Source organism: Chelonia mydas, chromosome 20 (assembly GCF_015237465.2).
Source record: "Chelonia mydas isolate rCheMyd1 chromosome 20, rCheMyd1.pri.v2, whole genome shotgun sequence".
In the NCBI taxonomy this organism is placed as follows: Eukaryota; Metazoa; Chordata; order Testudines; family Cheloniidae; genus Chelonia; species Chelonia mydas.
Genome location: NC_051260.2, coordinates 18,602,998 through 18,615,344, shown reverse-complemented (window position 1 = coordinate 18,615,344; position 12,347 = coordinate 18,602,998). Strand labels below are relative to the sequence as shown.

The window sequence follows — 12,347 nt, the reverse complement described above, 5'->3', positions numbered from 1 at the left end:
GCCATTCTGCACCCTATTCCAGTTGTATTGGAGCTCTTTGCTATTTTAGGGTTATATAATTTAAAGGGTTGCCAACCCTACAGGATTGTCCTAGAATCTGCAGGAATTAAAGATTGGTATGTGATGAAACCTCCAGGAATATGTCTAACCAAAATTGACAACCGTGTGTGTATACACACTTAAATGCCATTTAAAACATTTGACTTAACCCTCCAAAAATGACTCTATGAGTGGCTTATATTGTGCTTACACTTTACAAAATTTAAATTGCCTTTTTAAAGAGAAAGTATCATTATCTTCCCTATAGAGAAACTGAGGACAAAACATAAAGTGACTTATCAAACTAACACAGTAGGGACTTTTAGGATAGGATAATCAGTATGACTTCCCTCTAAATAAGATATTAAAAAGTTACCAAATCCTGCATGCCTGTCTTTAGACATAATGCTTATGAACACATAGGCCCCGTCAGTCCATTTTTAGCTATTTTGTTACACATAGCATGCTGAGAGATCTGTGGGGCCTCTGCCCACGTGTAGGCAGGTTTAGAGGACTCCCTTTGCCTGTTAGAACAGATGGAGGCTTGTATCCTGCAAAGCAAGAATCCCTTTATCTTTAGGAGGGGTGAGGGAACTGCTGATGTGTGGAGCTGGCAGATGAATCGTATGCCTGCAGCCTGCTGAAGGGAGCTCTGTCCTGGCTAGTTCAGGTTCTGGCCGACCTCCTCTCACAAGGATTTCTATGTAAATAATCATTACAGATTCGCCTTCACAACCTCTCCTCTGTTCCTCTCACTGGTGGCCCTACAACCATGGCTGCTCTTCCACGATGCTGCCCCCAAAACTACACTTCCCAGGACCCACCGCGTGACTAGCTATAGGCCCTGCCTAGGATCTCTCCCAGAAGCCCTTGCAGCGGGTGAATGTTGGCGTCGTCCTAGCCGCGCGCATGAAGTACTTCCAGGAGTCCCGCGCGGCGGGCCTTGGCCCGCCTGTCGCCTAGAACTACAGGTCCCGGCAGGCGCTGCGGTTGGCCGGGCGGCCTCAGTGCGCCTGCGTGGCGGCGGCCGGGCGGTTTGAGTGCGGGCAGAAGGCGCAGGGATGGAGGCGAAGCCGGAGGAAGTTGGGCGGGGCCGGTGAGCGGGGGCTGTGGGGTGCGGCGGCCTCCCCCGCTGCAGTGTAGCCCCCTCGCCTCGCTGGGCCCCCCGGGGGGCGGTTGCGGTGTCCCCCGTCTCCCCTTCCGCAGGCTCCGGGGGTGGGGTGGGGTGGGGGGGTCGCTGCGGTGCCCCCCCCCCCCCCCCGTGGCCCGTGCGGGGAGGGTCTCCTCGCCCAGTCCCACGGAGAGCGACCCTCCTGTCCCTGCCCGGTCACCCCTCCCCCCCGGGCCCCACAGGGCCCCCCCCCGGCCTGGGGTGCGGCCCCCTCCTTCTCCTCCTCCCCTGGGGCCCGGCTCTAGCGCGCTCCCTCTAGGCGCCTCGTGTCCCCGAGCTGCCCCGCGGAGGGGGCGGTCCCAGGCCCCGGCCCCCGCGCAGTGTCCCTGGCGCCGCGTGGTGCCTGGGGCAACGAGGAGGAGCAGAGGGGTCAGCGCCCGGTGGCTTCGAGAAGCCTCGCCTGGCTGCAAGAAGTCAGTAGCTTTGGCCAGGTTCTTACCCCATGTGTGCTTGGTGTTGCAGGACTAAAGAGGCCTGGCTACAGGAAACGCAGGTGAGCGCAGTGCCCCTGCCCCACCTTTAAAATGGGGTTTTGTTATATATTTGTATTGCAGCAGTGCCTAGAAGCCCCTGTCTGGGATTAGTGCTCCTGTGGTCTAGGTTCTGCACAGAAACATGTAGCAAAAGACAGTCCCTGTCCCAAATAGCTTGCAGTTTAAGCCATGGGCTCTTGGTCTGGAAGTCATGACCCATAAAGAGGTTACAAACAGGGTATCAAGGAGTCACAGTCATCCTGTGCTTCATATGTTACTTGGTGGGAAAGGTGGAGCATCACTGGTCTAAATGAGAAGAGATGTCAAAAGTTGGGGGATGTGTAGAAGGACAAGTTGGCACTGAGCTGATCATGTTGATCATAATAAGCAGAAGTTGCAGCATACCAGTTGCCTAGCTGTTGTCAATGGGCACTGAGATTGATTGTTGGGAAAGGAAAGAATTTGACTATGCATCTTTTTAAGCTTTAGACGAGCAGCCACGCAGGCATCCTGCCTATTTATCTCTTCCCATCCCTTGTGTCCACATGGATTTCTGTTTTGTGGAACTAAAATATATCATGGAAAATATTTATTTCTCAGAATCCCCCCCAACAGAACCTCCCTGGTGTTGAAGATGGGAAGAACAGTGGTGGGACACAAGGTAAGGTATTATTTCAAAGAACTAATTATTAGTTCCCTGGGTAAGTGATAGTGATGTGACACAGTCGAGTTAGTTTGGTTTCTAGAGCTGTTTCAAACACAGGGATAATCATAGCATTCACATTAGCTATGACCAGAATTGCAGTATTAGATTGCATACTGGGCCAGATTGGGAAAGCACAATCTTCCTTCATCTCTACAGCCCTGTCCTTCTTCCCTTCCTGGACTCTGCAGAGGATGGGTCTAAAGATTAATTGAAGGAGTGGGTGGGAACAGGGGGCTCAAACGGTCCACACCCTGACTCTGTGGCGGTCGCCTGAAAAAGGTGTAACAGCCATCAGATCAGAATATCTTTCAGTCACTGCCACCTTGGGCTGGGTTTGAAACAGTGATGCATAGGTGACAGGCCCTATATTCCCATTCAAAATCCCATGAGAGGTAATTTCCTCTGCTTTAGCGTTTCAGTGGATTTTATCTGTTATGTGCATTTCTTCTAGAACATGACCCCAGTGACGAGAAAGTGGAGCCTGAACACTTTTCAGAACCGAACAAAGTTATTAGTCCTGGGCCTGGTAACAAGGCTAATGTGAGAGCAAGTCCCAGTGACAGAGTCAGAGGGGCTACTAGGAAAAGGTCATGTCCTCGTCCTAGCCCCAAGAAAATTGACCGGAGTCCCAGTCCCAAGAGGATATCTCCATGGAGAGAGAGTCCCAGGAAAGGCCTCACTTCAAGTTCATTTAACTTGTCCCCAAGGGCACTTGCCATTAGCCCACAAATCACACGTCGCTCATGGTGCCGCTCCAGTCTGAAAGGAACCAACCGCCGGAAGTCACTGCCTCCTTTCCACCAGGATGTCACAGGTAGGTGCCATGTACCGCCTTGTGATTAAACTATGCTGAAATCCTTGTGTGAGAATTCTGGACAAATGGAACTCTGACTTCATGGGTGCAATGTGTAAGGCACCAATGCAGTGATTGGGCCCAGACTTTGCTCCAGTTAGGGCTATGTTTGGCAACTTTCTTTGAGTACAGCACAAAATGAGAATTGCCAATTTTGACTTTAAAATGGATGTTTAGATCATGAGTGCTGCAATGATCCAGTTTAAGCTAATGGGCTATTTATAGCTCTGTCAGATGTCCTTGCCCAAAAGAAGATGGTGACATGAACACCAGCTAGCATGAACAGCTCAAAAATGTGTGCGTGTGTACCGTACAAAGGTTCTAAGGGTGAGGAGCAGCATCTGGCTGCACGCAAAGCACTGTTTCTGCTTAGTAAAAATCTGGAACACCAAATCAGACCTTTCACTGTAGAAGCTGGAAGCTCCTATCTGGGAGCATGTTCCATGCAGGCAGCCCAGAGACTGAGTTATATGTTTGATTCTCCATAACGCTGTTCTTTTTCTTTTCTTTTACAAAGCAGTTCCTTAGTTCCGAAGTGTGTGAGATTCATACACTAGAGCATGCATAGAAAGGAATCTCCCAGCCCCAGATTGATGGACCATCCTCCAGTGCAGAAGTAAATGCAGGACTCAGCATTAGGGAGTTAACAGCTCTCTTAATGGCTGCTTGAGTTAAAAAGGAACTTCTATGTTAAAATTTTTCATTACGCTTCTAAGATGCAACATCTGCTTTGTTACCTCCCCATTTAGCACTTGAGATTGGCTCTTCTGGCAGTGAAGTTGCTGGATAGACTGTCCCCGTTCTTGTGTCTATATGCATCAGTATTTACAGTGTCCAGCTCAGGGACATTTCAGCTGCTCACAGTTTGAGGTAAACTTGTCTTTTTTAAATGTGTGTGTGTTTAACTTTTAGAGCTGAGCAAATCAATCAGCCTTGATTTTCCTGAGACTGACAGGCTTTCCATGCTCCTGCTGTCTAGTTTCCAGGTGAGGTCTCTGAAGGAACTTTTTTGCTAAAAACAAATTATTTGTGTATTATTCTGCTTCTAATACTTCATTTTTCTTGATGGGTTTTAATCTATAAATAAGTAATGAAGTGTTGTGAGGTGTGGTCTAGCAAGAGGCAGGACTCCTGAGTTCTAGTCCCATCTGAATCCCTCCATGAGCAAGGAGAGGTCACTTCACTTCCCTGTCCCTTGGTTTCCCTTTCTGTAATATGGGGGAATAAACTCCATAAAAGTGTTGTGAAGGTTAACTGATTGCAAACACTTTGAAAATGATACAAAAGCTAAACTTTACAGTTTATAAACTGATGTAGCTGTGAAACAAGTGAGAGAGATGAAATAGTTTGTAGAATTTAGGCTGTGGCACATTTTACTTTGTCATACCAACTAAGAGGTATTAACTTTGGATTGATTTTATACATATTGGAGCTCTATGGAAAATAGTTTTTGGTTTGTAGGATTTTATAATTTCACTCCTAGCAAGGTACTGTTTCCTGCTGCGTAATACCACAGGCATTTGACTGAAGCAATGCTGAAAGCTTTTCTCAAGTTTTGGCTGCACACTGACATCAATGTTTGGTATTCAGTCTTTAAAACAGAGTGCAAAAAAGACACTTTTGTCATGCTTTCCATTGTTTGTAATAATCTTGAAAGAGAAAACCTGCTGAGATTCTATAATCATCCTCCTGTTGCACTTGGCAAAACTTTGATAACTGCTTCTCCCACTGGATGGTCTAATGAAAAGCAGCCCAGTGTCAGATGGGACATTTTGAATAGTCTAAAAAAAGAAAAACAAAACAAATACCTCACTTTCTTCTCTGTTCTCCCAGTTCTCTACCCAGAAGCTTCAGCACTTCTTGAAGCAGACTGATGGCTTCAGCCCTGAGGCTTTTAAAGCAAATGGTGGGTCTCCATGTGATATATTTAATGAAAGGGTAATGCTATACATTGAGGAGAGTAATAATCTATCTCTAGCTCTCAACTCGCACAGGGGAAGGGTCACTCAATTTCCACTCCAGAGGGAACCAAATGTCTTAGGAAAGAAGGAGCTTGAGCAGCCAAAAAAATCCCTTGAAATTGGTGCTTCTAATAATAGCCCGTGCATTATCAGTGGTGCCAAGAGAATGCCCAAAGTAAGCTTTGATCACATATATCCTCTCTCCGCCAAAGCTAGCATGACTCGTATCTGGAATGTCCTCTGTTAGGGAACTGAACTGGTTATGCTGTAAAAACAGGGTTCATGGATTACGCAACATCGTGGCATGTGAGCCCTGAGTACTAGTGTTCCATGTATTTTACTTCAGGCTTCAGTGTGAGTTAGTTCTACAGAGAGCAGGTACGGTCTGCTGTTTAACTACTGCACTTTGTTTTCTTGTTGTCTTGTCCCCACTTCCAGTGAATTCAGTTTCAGAAGAGCTGATGCGTTGTACAGAGAGACTGAAACTAGATGGAACACTAAAGAAATGTACAGAAGAGCTGAAAGGGTAATGACTCCCTGTGGTCGCAGAATGTTGTTGCAACATGTCATGGAGCTGGAGTTTGCTATTCCTGTCCCAGTGCCTGACCGATTATCTTATATTGCAATTCATGAAACTTGTCAAGATTCATATTGCAGACACTGGAGACAGTAATGACCTACTGCAGGCTCTTAGTGTCTGATATTGGGTACAACTTATAATGAGGGTCGGCAGGCTAAAATGCCACAATTTTTGCTTGCAAAACTTACATTGGAACTTGGTATTTGTGAGTGCTAAGAGCCCACGTGTTAGACAAATGGGCTATGCAGGGCTGTGTTAGCTATCCATGTGAAAAATTTGGAAAGTGTATTTAATGTCTTTAATGCTAATGACTCTAAAAGAGAATGTTCATCTTAATAGTCATGGCACCAAAGTGTCTACTGTAGTGCTTGGCACATCAGCAGGAGTTTTCTTGTTTACATTTATATCCTAGAACAGGGGTCGGCAACCTATGTCATGCGTGCCAAAGACGGCACGCGAGCCAATTTTTAATGGCACGCTGCTGTCTGCCTAACCCGGCAGACAGCAGTGTGCCATTAAAAATCCTGCCCTGCCCGCTCTTCTCTGCCCTCCGCCCACTGGTCTCTCCTTCCAGGGCAGGCAAGCGTCCCCCTCCCCACACCTCTTCCCCCAGGGTGCTGTGTTCCTGCCCCATCTCCTCTCCCTCCCTGCGGCCGATCAGCTGACGGCCCTTGCTACAGAGGGGAGAGGGAAAAGGGGAGCCGCAGTGCACTCTCTGCTCCAGGGACCTCGGGGAAGGGGGTGGAATTGGCATATCCTCTCCAGCCCCCTGCCGTGACCACCCACCCACACACCCACCCTGCACCCCTCGCACCAAATGGGAGCTGCCCAGGTAAGCGCTCCTCACCCAAACCTCCTGCCCCAACCCTAAGCCCCCTCCCTCAACACCCAACCCCCAGCCTGCTCCTTTAACCCCCAAAGCCCTGTCCTCAGCGCACTCCCACCCTCATCTCAGTGCAGAGAGAGGAACAGAATGGCTAGAACCAGGGAGAAGGTAGGTACCTACTCTGTGTGGACAGGGCCGGGACCCCAGACCGGCAGCGGGCTGAGTGGGGCCGGCAGCCAGGACCCTGGCTGGCAGGAGCCCGCAGACGGAACCCCAGGCCGGCATCGGGCTGAGTGGGGCCGGCAGCCAGGACCCTGGCTGGCAGGAGCCCGCAGACGGAACCCCAGACCGGCAGCAGGCTGAGTGGGGCCGGCAGCCAGGACCCTGGCTGGCAGGAGCCCGCAGACGGAACCCCAGACTGGCATCGGGCTGAGCGGCAGCAGGCTGAGCCGCTCAGCCCACTGCTGGTCTGGGGTCCTGGCCGCCGGCCCCTTGCCAGCCAGGGTCCTGGCCACAGGCCCTGCTCAGCCCACTGCCAGACTAGGTGAATGGAACCCCAAGCTGGCAGCGGGCTGAGCGGGCCGGAGGTGTAAGATCAGCATTTTAATTTAATTTTAAATGAAGCTTCTTAAACATTTTGAAAACCTTGTTTACATACGACAACAGTTTAGTTATATAATATATAGACTTATAGAGAGAGACCTTCTAAAAAACGTTAAAATGTATTATTGGCATGCAAAACCTTAAATTAAAGTGAATAAATGAAGACTCGGCACACCACTTCTGAAAGGTTGCCGACCCCTGTCCTAGAATAACCAAAAATTTGAATGAAGTATAATATACTGTGTTTACACAGAGGCACTGCACAAACACTCAACAATCATCACAGTCCTGCATGATACAGATACTGCCAACACCTTAAAATCTCTCTGATATTGTACTTCTCTGTTTTAGTATTTTATCAGACCCTGCACTAAATGTGTCATTGGCCCAGATGAAGGAATATATAAACAGGTAAGAAAAACAGCCTAGGCCTGGTTTCGTATGGCTGAATGGACACAGTTGGGCCTTTTCTCATTAATTTCTTGGTGTTATCAGCAATGATTCAAGCATCTGAAATGGGGACAGGACACTATGTGAAGAGAAGCCTAACACAGAAGCAACTCAGTTAGGTTCTATTAAACAGAGAAACTCACTCTGAGATTCTTTCTGGACACCAGCTCCCACCCTCAATCTTGCTGGTGCTCTAGGGCACTGAGTTTATTTTTAAATTTTTAGAAAAAGCTTGCCCAGTGTAAGCCTGCCTTTGTAAGTCCTAGAATTGGACCATGAGCAGGGCATGAATTGCAAGCAGCTTCTGGTCTGGAGGTAATTCACATAACACAGCATTCATGTAACACAGAAATCTGTGAGTCTGGCTCTGCTGTGATGTAAGCAGCCCTAATTCCACTTAAGTTAGCACTTGTTTATTTCGTGGCTGAATCTGTCCCCATGTGCATCTGTATATCTGTCTCTTGTAAATCAGAAGGCAAAATTCTGGCCCAGAGTAAAAGCTAGGGATCTGGTGTAATTTCTATAGGCCCTTTACATTAGTGAAGCCCAAGGGAGGTAATTCCTCTCCCACGGTATGTAGTAACTACCTTTCATCTGTTCATTCATTCTAAAGGTTTACTACAGAGTCTCAAACTTGGGATCAGCTTTTACTGAGTTTCCAGAAAAGTGCAGAAGAAATGTCCAGGTTAGATTATTACCCTTTTTCTGTCTGTCCTTTTCAGCCAAAAATTAGATTTAAAATTGAGAATCTAATAGTGCTAGTCACTAGTTAATGTGATCCTCTATTGTATTTAATTCCAGTCTTCTAGAACCCAAATTGTTTATGTTAAAAGACTTCAGCACTTTGTGATCAGTTGTCAATCAGGTGTTCTTTCCATACATAGTTTAATTTAAATATCAGCCCACAGTTGCATAATGAAGCAGCAGCAAAGGTCAGACAAGAAAGTCCTGTTAATCATGCTGTCAGCCCTGAAGAACACATGGAAGAGAATATGTTAAAGGAATTAAGTCTTATTTAAAAATACTTGGCAAAGGAGTCTGAAATGAAAACAGGTTTCAGAGGAGCAGCCGTGTTAGTCTGTATCCGCAAAAACAACGAGGGGTCCTTGTGGCACCTTAGAGACTAACGCATTTATTTGGGCATAAGCTTTCATGGGCTAGAACCCACTTCATCAGATGCATGGAGTGGAAAATACAGGAACAGGTATAAATACATGAAAAGATGGGAGTTGCCTTACCAAGTGTGAGGTCAGTCTAACGAGACAATTCAATTAACAGTAGGATACCCAGGGAGGAAAAATAACTTTTGTAGTGGTAATGAGAGTGTGAGTTTGACACACACTGACAAGAAGGTGTGAGTAACAGTAGGGGGAAATTAGTATGGGGGAAATTAGGTTTAGGTTTTGTAATGACCCAACAACTCCCAGTGTTTATTCAGGCCTAATGTGATGGTGTCCAGTTTGCAAATTAATTCCAGTTCTGCAGTTTCACATTGGAGTCTGTTTTTGAAGTTTTTGGTTGAAGAATTGCCAATTTTAGGTCTGTTATTGAGTGACCAGGGAGATTGAAGTGTTCTCCTATTGTTTTTTGAATGTTATAGTTCCTGATGTCAGATTTGTGTCCATTTATTCTTTTGTGTAGAGACTGTCCGGTTTGGCCAATGTACATGGCAGAGGGTAAGGCAACTCCCATCTTTTCATGTATTTATACCTGCTCCTGTATTTTCCACTCCATGCATCTGATGAAGTGGGTTCTAGCCCATGAAAGCTTATGCCCAAATAAATTTGTTAGTCTCTAAGGTGCCACAAAGACTCCTTGAAATGAAAAGTACATTCAGGTCCTGTCATTGGAGTTGTGGTAAATTATGGAAACTTAAAGTTTAATTGGGATGTGTAGTTAGGAACTGATTTTCTGCCAGCATTTGTGATAAGTTTTAACATTTGTTTTATTGGGACACTTTGGAGATCTTGTGACAGATGACAGAAATACAAATAATTTGCTGCTATCTAGCCACACCTATGCTGGGCACCATTGGAAAGTGGGTACTCCCCATGTGCAGTGGTTATATGTGTACCATGCTTTTTGTTTTCAAGACAACTGGAGCAGTGCAAGACGAATGAAGTGCAAGTGGAACCTGCTAGTTATCTCGGAACCTCACAGGCCAAAGTTCTCAGTAGCAAGCCTAACTATCAGAAAATACTAGCTAGCCAGGGTGAGGTGTTTGACTGCATGGAGCTTGTGGTGAGTTATCGGGTCTGAAATGTACTAAAGGGTTTAAAAATCATTAATGGTGCAAACACAGAAGTGTCAGCTGACCTGTTGTGTCTGAATCATTTATCTTGAGAAGATGTCAGGCTATGCAAGACCCAGTAATTAGCTGATTTGCCTTAGAGAAGTGATTCTCTTCTCTATGCCAGTGAGGAATTGACATAGTGAGGTCACTGAACATAGTACATTGTTTAATAAATGTTTTCCAGCAATGAACACAAGGAATCTGCTGTCGTATTTCAATATCATTCTATGATCCAAACCTGCATTACAGGTTATGAAAGGGAAATAAGTGGAATTTCTAATGAAATCATCACCAAATGCTTTGGTTTGGCATTTGCTTTATTCACCCAGTTCACTAAATTCTCAAAAAGTTTTCTCTTTTGTCTTCTGAGTTTCCCTGAAACCTTTTTTTGTGTGTTTTGCAGCTGGATGAACTACAGCAGGCAGTGAAGTTGTTGCAGACTTTCATAGAAGACAGTACACAGTACCTCCGGAATCTGTCAGAGCAACTTGGTAAGCAGACGTTCCAGCCATCGGATACTTCCTATCCATTAAATACAGAACCTTTGTTAAGCAATAAAACCCAGAAGGCTATAGAGGGAGGTGGATTAATTTTTGTTCTCTTCCTCTCATCCCTAAATCGCTTTGGCAGTACCTTGACAAGCTGTCATTAGAAGAGGTGGTTCGGTTTTTTTTTGTTTGTTTTTTTTAAGTGATAACATTTGCTGCACACGGTACTTGTTAGACCACTGTAGGAAGCATTAAAAACCTGTTGAGGGAAAAATGACATTGAGTGCATGTTACCTTAGAAAGGGTTTATTGTTTATTTTATATTTAAGCTCTTACTCCACCCTCTTCATTGCTGAGGTTCTGCCTGTGTATGCAGTTCATTCTAGTATATTACACAAGGAAATCTTGGATACCTATAGCTGTTGGGGACATTTTACTGAATATTGTATTGTGAGACACAGTATAGCCATGTTAATGAAAATAACAAATGACACCTCACAATTGCCTATTTAAGGCTGTTCCCATATCAGGTCTCTTATGTACACATCCAAGGTACACCCACATCTTGAATACTGTGTGCAGATGTGGTTGCCCCATCTCCAAAAAGAGAGATTGGAATCAGAAAAGGGCAACAAAAATGATGAGGGGGATGGAACAACTTCTGTATGAGGAGAGATTAAAAGGAAGTATTTCTTCACACAATGCACAGCTTGTGGAACTCTTTGCCAGGATGTTGTGAAGGCCAAGACTATAACAGGTTTTTTAAAAAAAAAAAAATTTAAATTCATAGAGGATAGGTCCATGAATGGCTATTGGCAAGGATGGTGTCCCTAGCCTTTTTGCCAGAAGCTGGGAATTGGGCAACAAGGGATGGATCACTTGATGATTACCTGTTCTGTTCATTTCCTCTGGGGCACCTGGCATTGACCATTGTTCAAAGACAGGCTAGTGGGCTAGATGGAACTTTGGCCTAACCCAGTATGGCTGTTTTTATGTTCTTCACCAGTCTGAGGATTTATAAAGTGAGCCCTAAATCTGTGGATGTTGAACTCTGCCTTTAGGAAAAGGAGGAAATGTAAATGGCTAAAATCCCTTTCCCTGCCGTCTGACTCATAGTGTTGGGTTTGTGGATACATGTTTAGGTCACATCCTAAAAGCAGAGTATACAGTCCAGCTGTGGGGAATCTGATGCACAGAAAAGCAAGGGAACCTGTTCAAGACCTCAGGCAAACTGGGCCAAAACCAAAATTAGATCCAGGTCTGTGCTCCATTGTAACTGCTTCAGATTAGCCAAAGCCTTTCCCTAGACCGTGTGGAGATAACTGAGGATTTTGTTGCTTCCCTTCCAGCATCAAGGACCTTTCAGCAACTGGAAAACTCACCTATTCGGAAACTACTCAAAGTTCCCCCAAAGAAGCCACCAGTCACCCAGTGCCAGCAGCCTCCGGAGGGTTAAACACAGACTTGCAGCAGATGGCTGTCCTTGCCTCCTTTTGCCTTTGCCTTTATTGCCTTTCCCTGCAGGCTCTTTCCCCGCTTCTCTAAGAGGTTGTGGTTCTAGAGGTCCAGGAGGCCTGGGGTGGCTTAGCAGCCACTTGCCTTTGTAAATGCACTGTGGGGTGCCCATGGCGGGGGGTGGGCGGGCGCGGTGGCTGGTTGGGGGGTGTCAGGGGGCTTATTCTGTCGAACGCAGCTGTATCGCCGGACCCTGCCTTGCTCTCAGGGTTACCTGTGCTGTGAATAAAAGTGCGGGGCATCTACCCCCTGTGCTGCCACGTGTGGGCTCTGCTCCTGGGGCGGGGCTCAGCGCCGAGACGGAAGAGGGAGGGGACGAACCAACAGACCGGGGGGGGAAGGACTGAACACTACTAGCGCCTGCGCACTGCGCAACTGGGTGGCGCATG

The 12,347-nt window shown here is 46.3% G+C and overlaps 1 protein-coding gene across 2 annotated transcripts; it reads left to right on the top strand.

Moving 5' to 3' along the window:
• The first annotated feature begins 907 nt into the window (after positions 1-907).
• Positions 908-12,218, top strand: DSN1 (DSN1 component of MIS12 kinetochore complex). 2 transcript variants are annotated; one of them, XR_005223669.2, is made up of 13 exons: positions 993-1,135; positions 1,673-1,703; positions 2,284-2,344; positions 2,841-3,203; positions 4,155-4,228; positions 5,076-5,148; positions 5,642-5,729; positions 7,564-7,623; positions 8,276-8,347; positions 9,756-9,903; positions 10,359-10,446; positions 11,586-11,701; positions 11,793-11,915. XR_005223669.2 is itself a non-coding variant. In XM_037888131.2 (12 exons), exons 1-12 carry the CDS (start codon positions 1,101-1,103, stop codon positions 11,897-11,899), a joined length of 1,200 nt encoding a protein of 399 aa, XP_037744059.1. In that variant the 5' UTR covers positions 908-1,100; the 3' UTR covers positions 11,900-12,218. The 2 variants fall into 2 exon arrangements, 1 of the variants encoding a protein (XP_037744059.1); XM_037888131.2 differs by lacking the exon at positions 11,586-11,701 and having other exon boundaries at positions 908-1,135; positions 11,793-12,218.
• The last annotated feature ends 129 nt before the right edge of the window (positions 12,219-12,347 follow it).

What these genes read in the sequence shown, in the direction of transcription:
- DSN1 (XM_037888131.2), top strand. Translation starts at nt 1,101, where the DNA reads ATGGAGGCGAAGCCGGAGGAAGTTGGGCGGGGCCG. An exon ending in TCCTGCTGTCTAGTTTCCAG is followed by an intron (nt 4,229 to 5,075) that starts GTGAGGTCTCTG and finishes CTGTTCTCCCAG; the next exon opens with TTCTCTACCCAGAAGCTTCA. An exon ending in TTGACTGCATGGAGCTTGTG is followed by an intron (nt 9,904 to 10,358) that starts GTGAGTTATCGG and finishes TGTGTTTTGCAG; the next exon opens with CTGGATGAACTACAGCAGGC.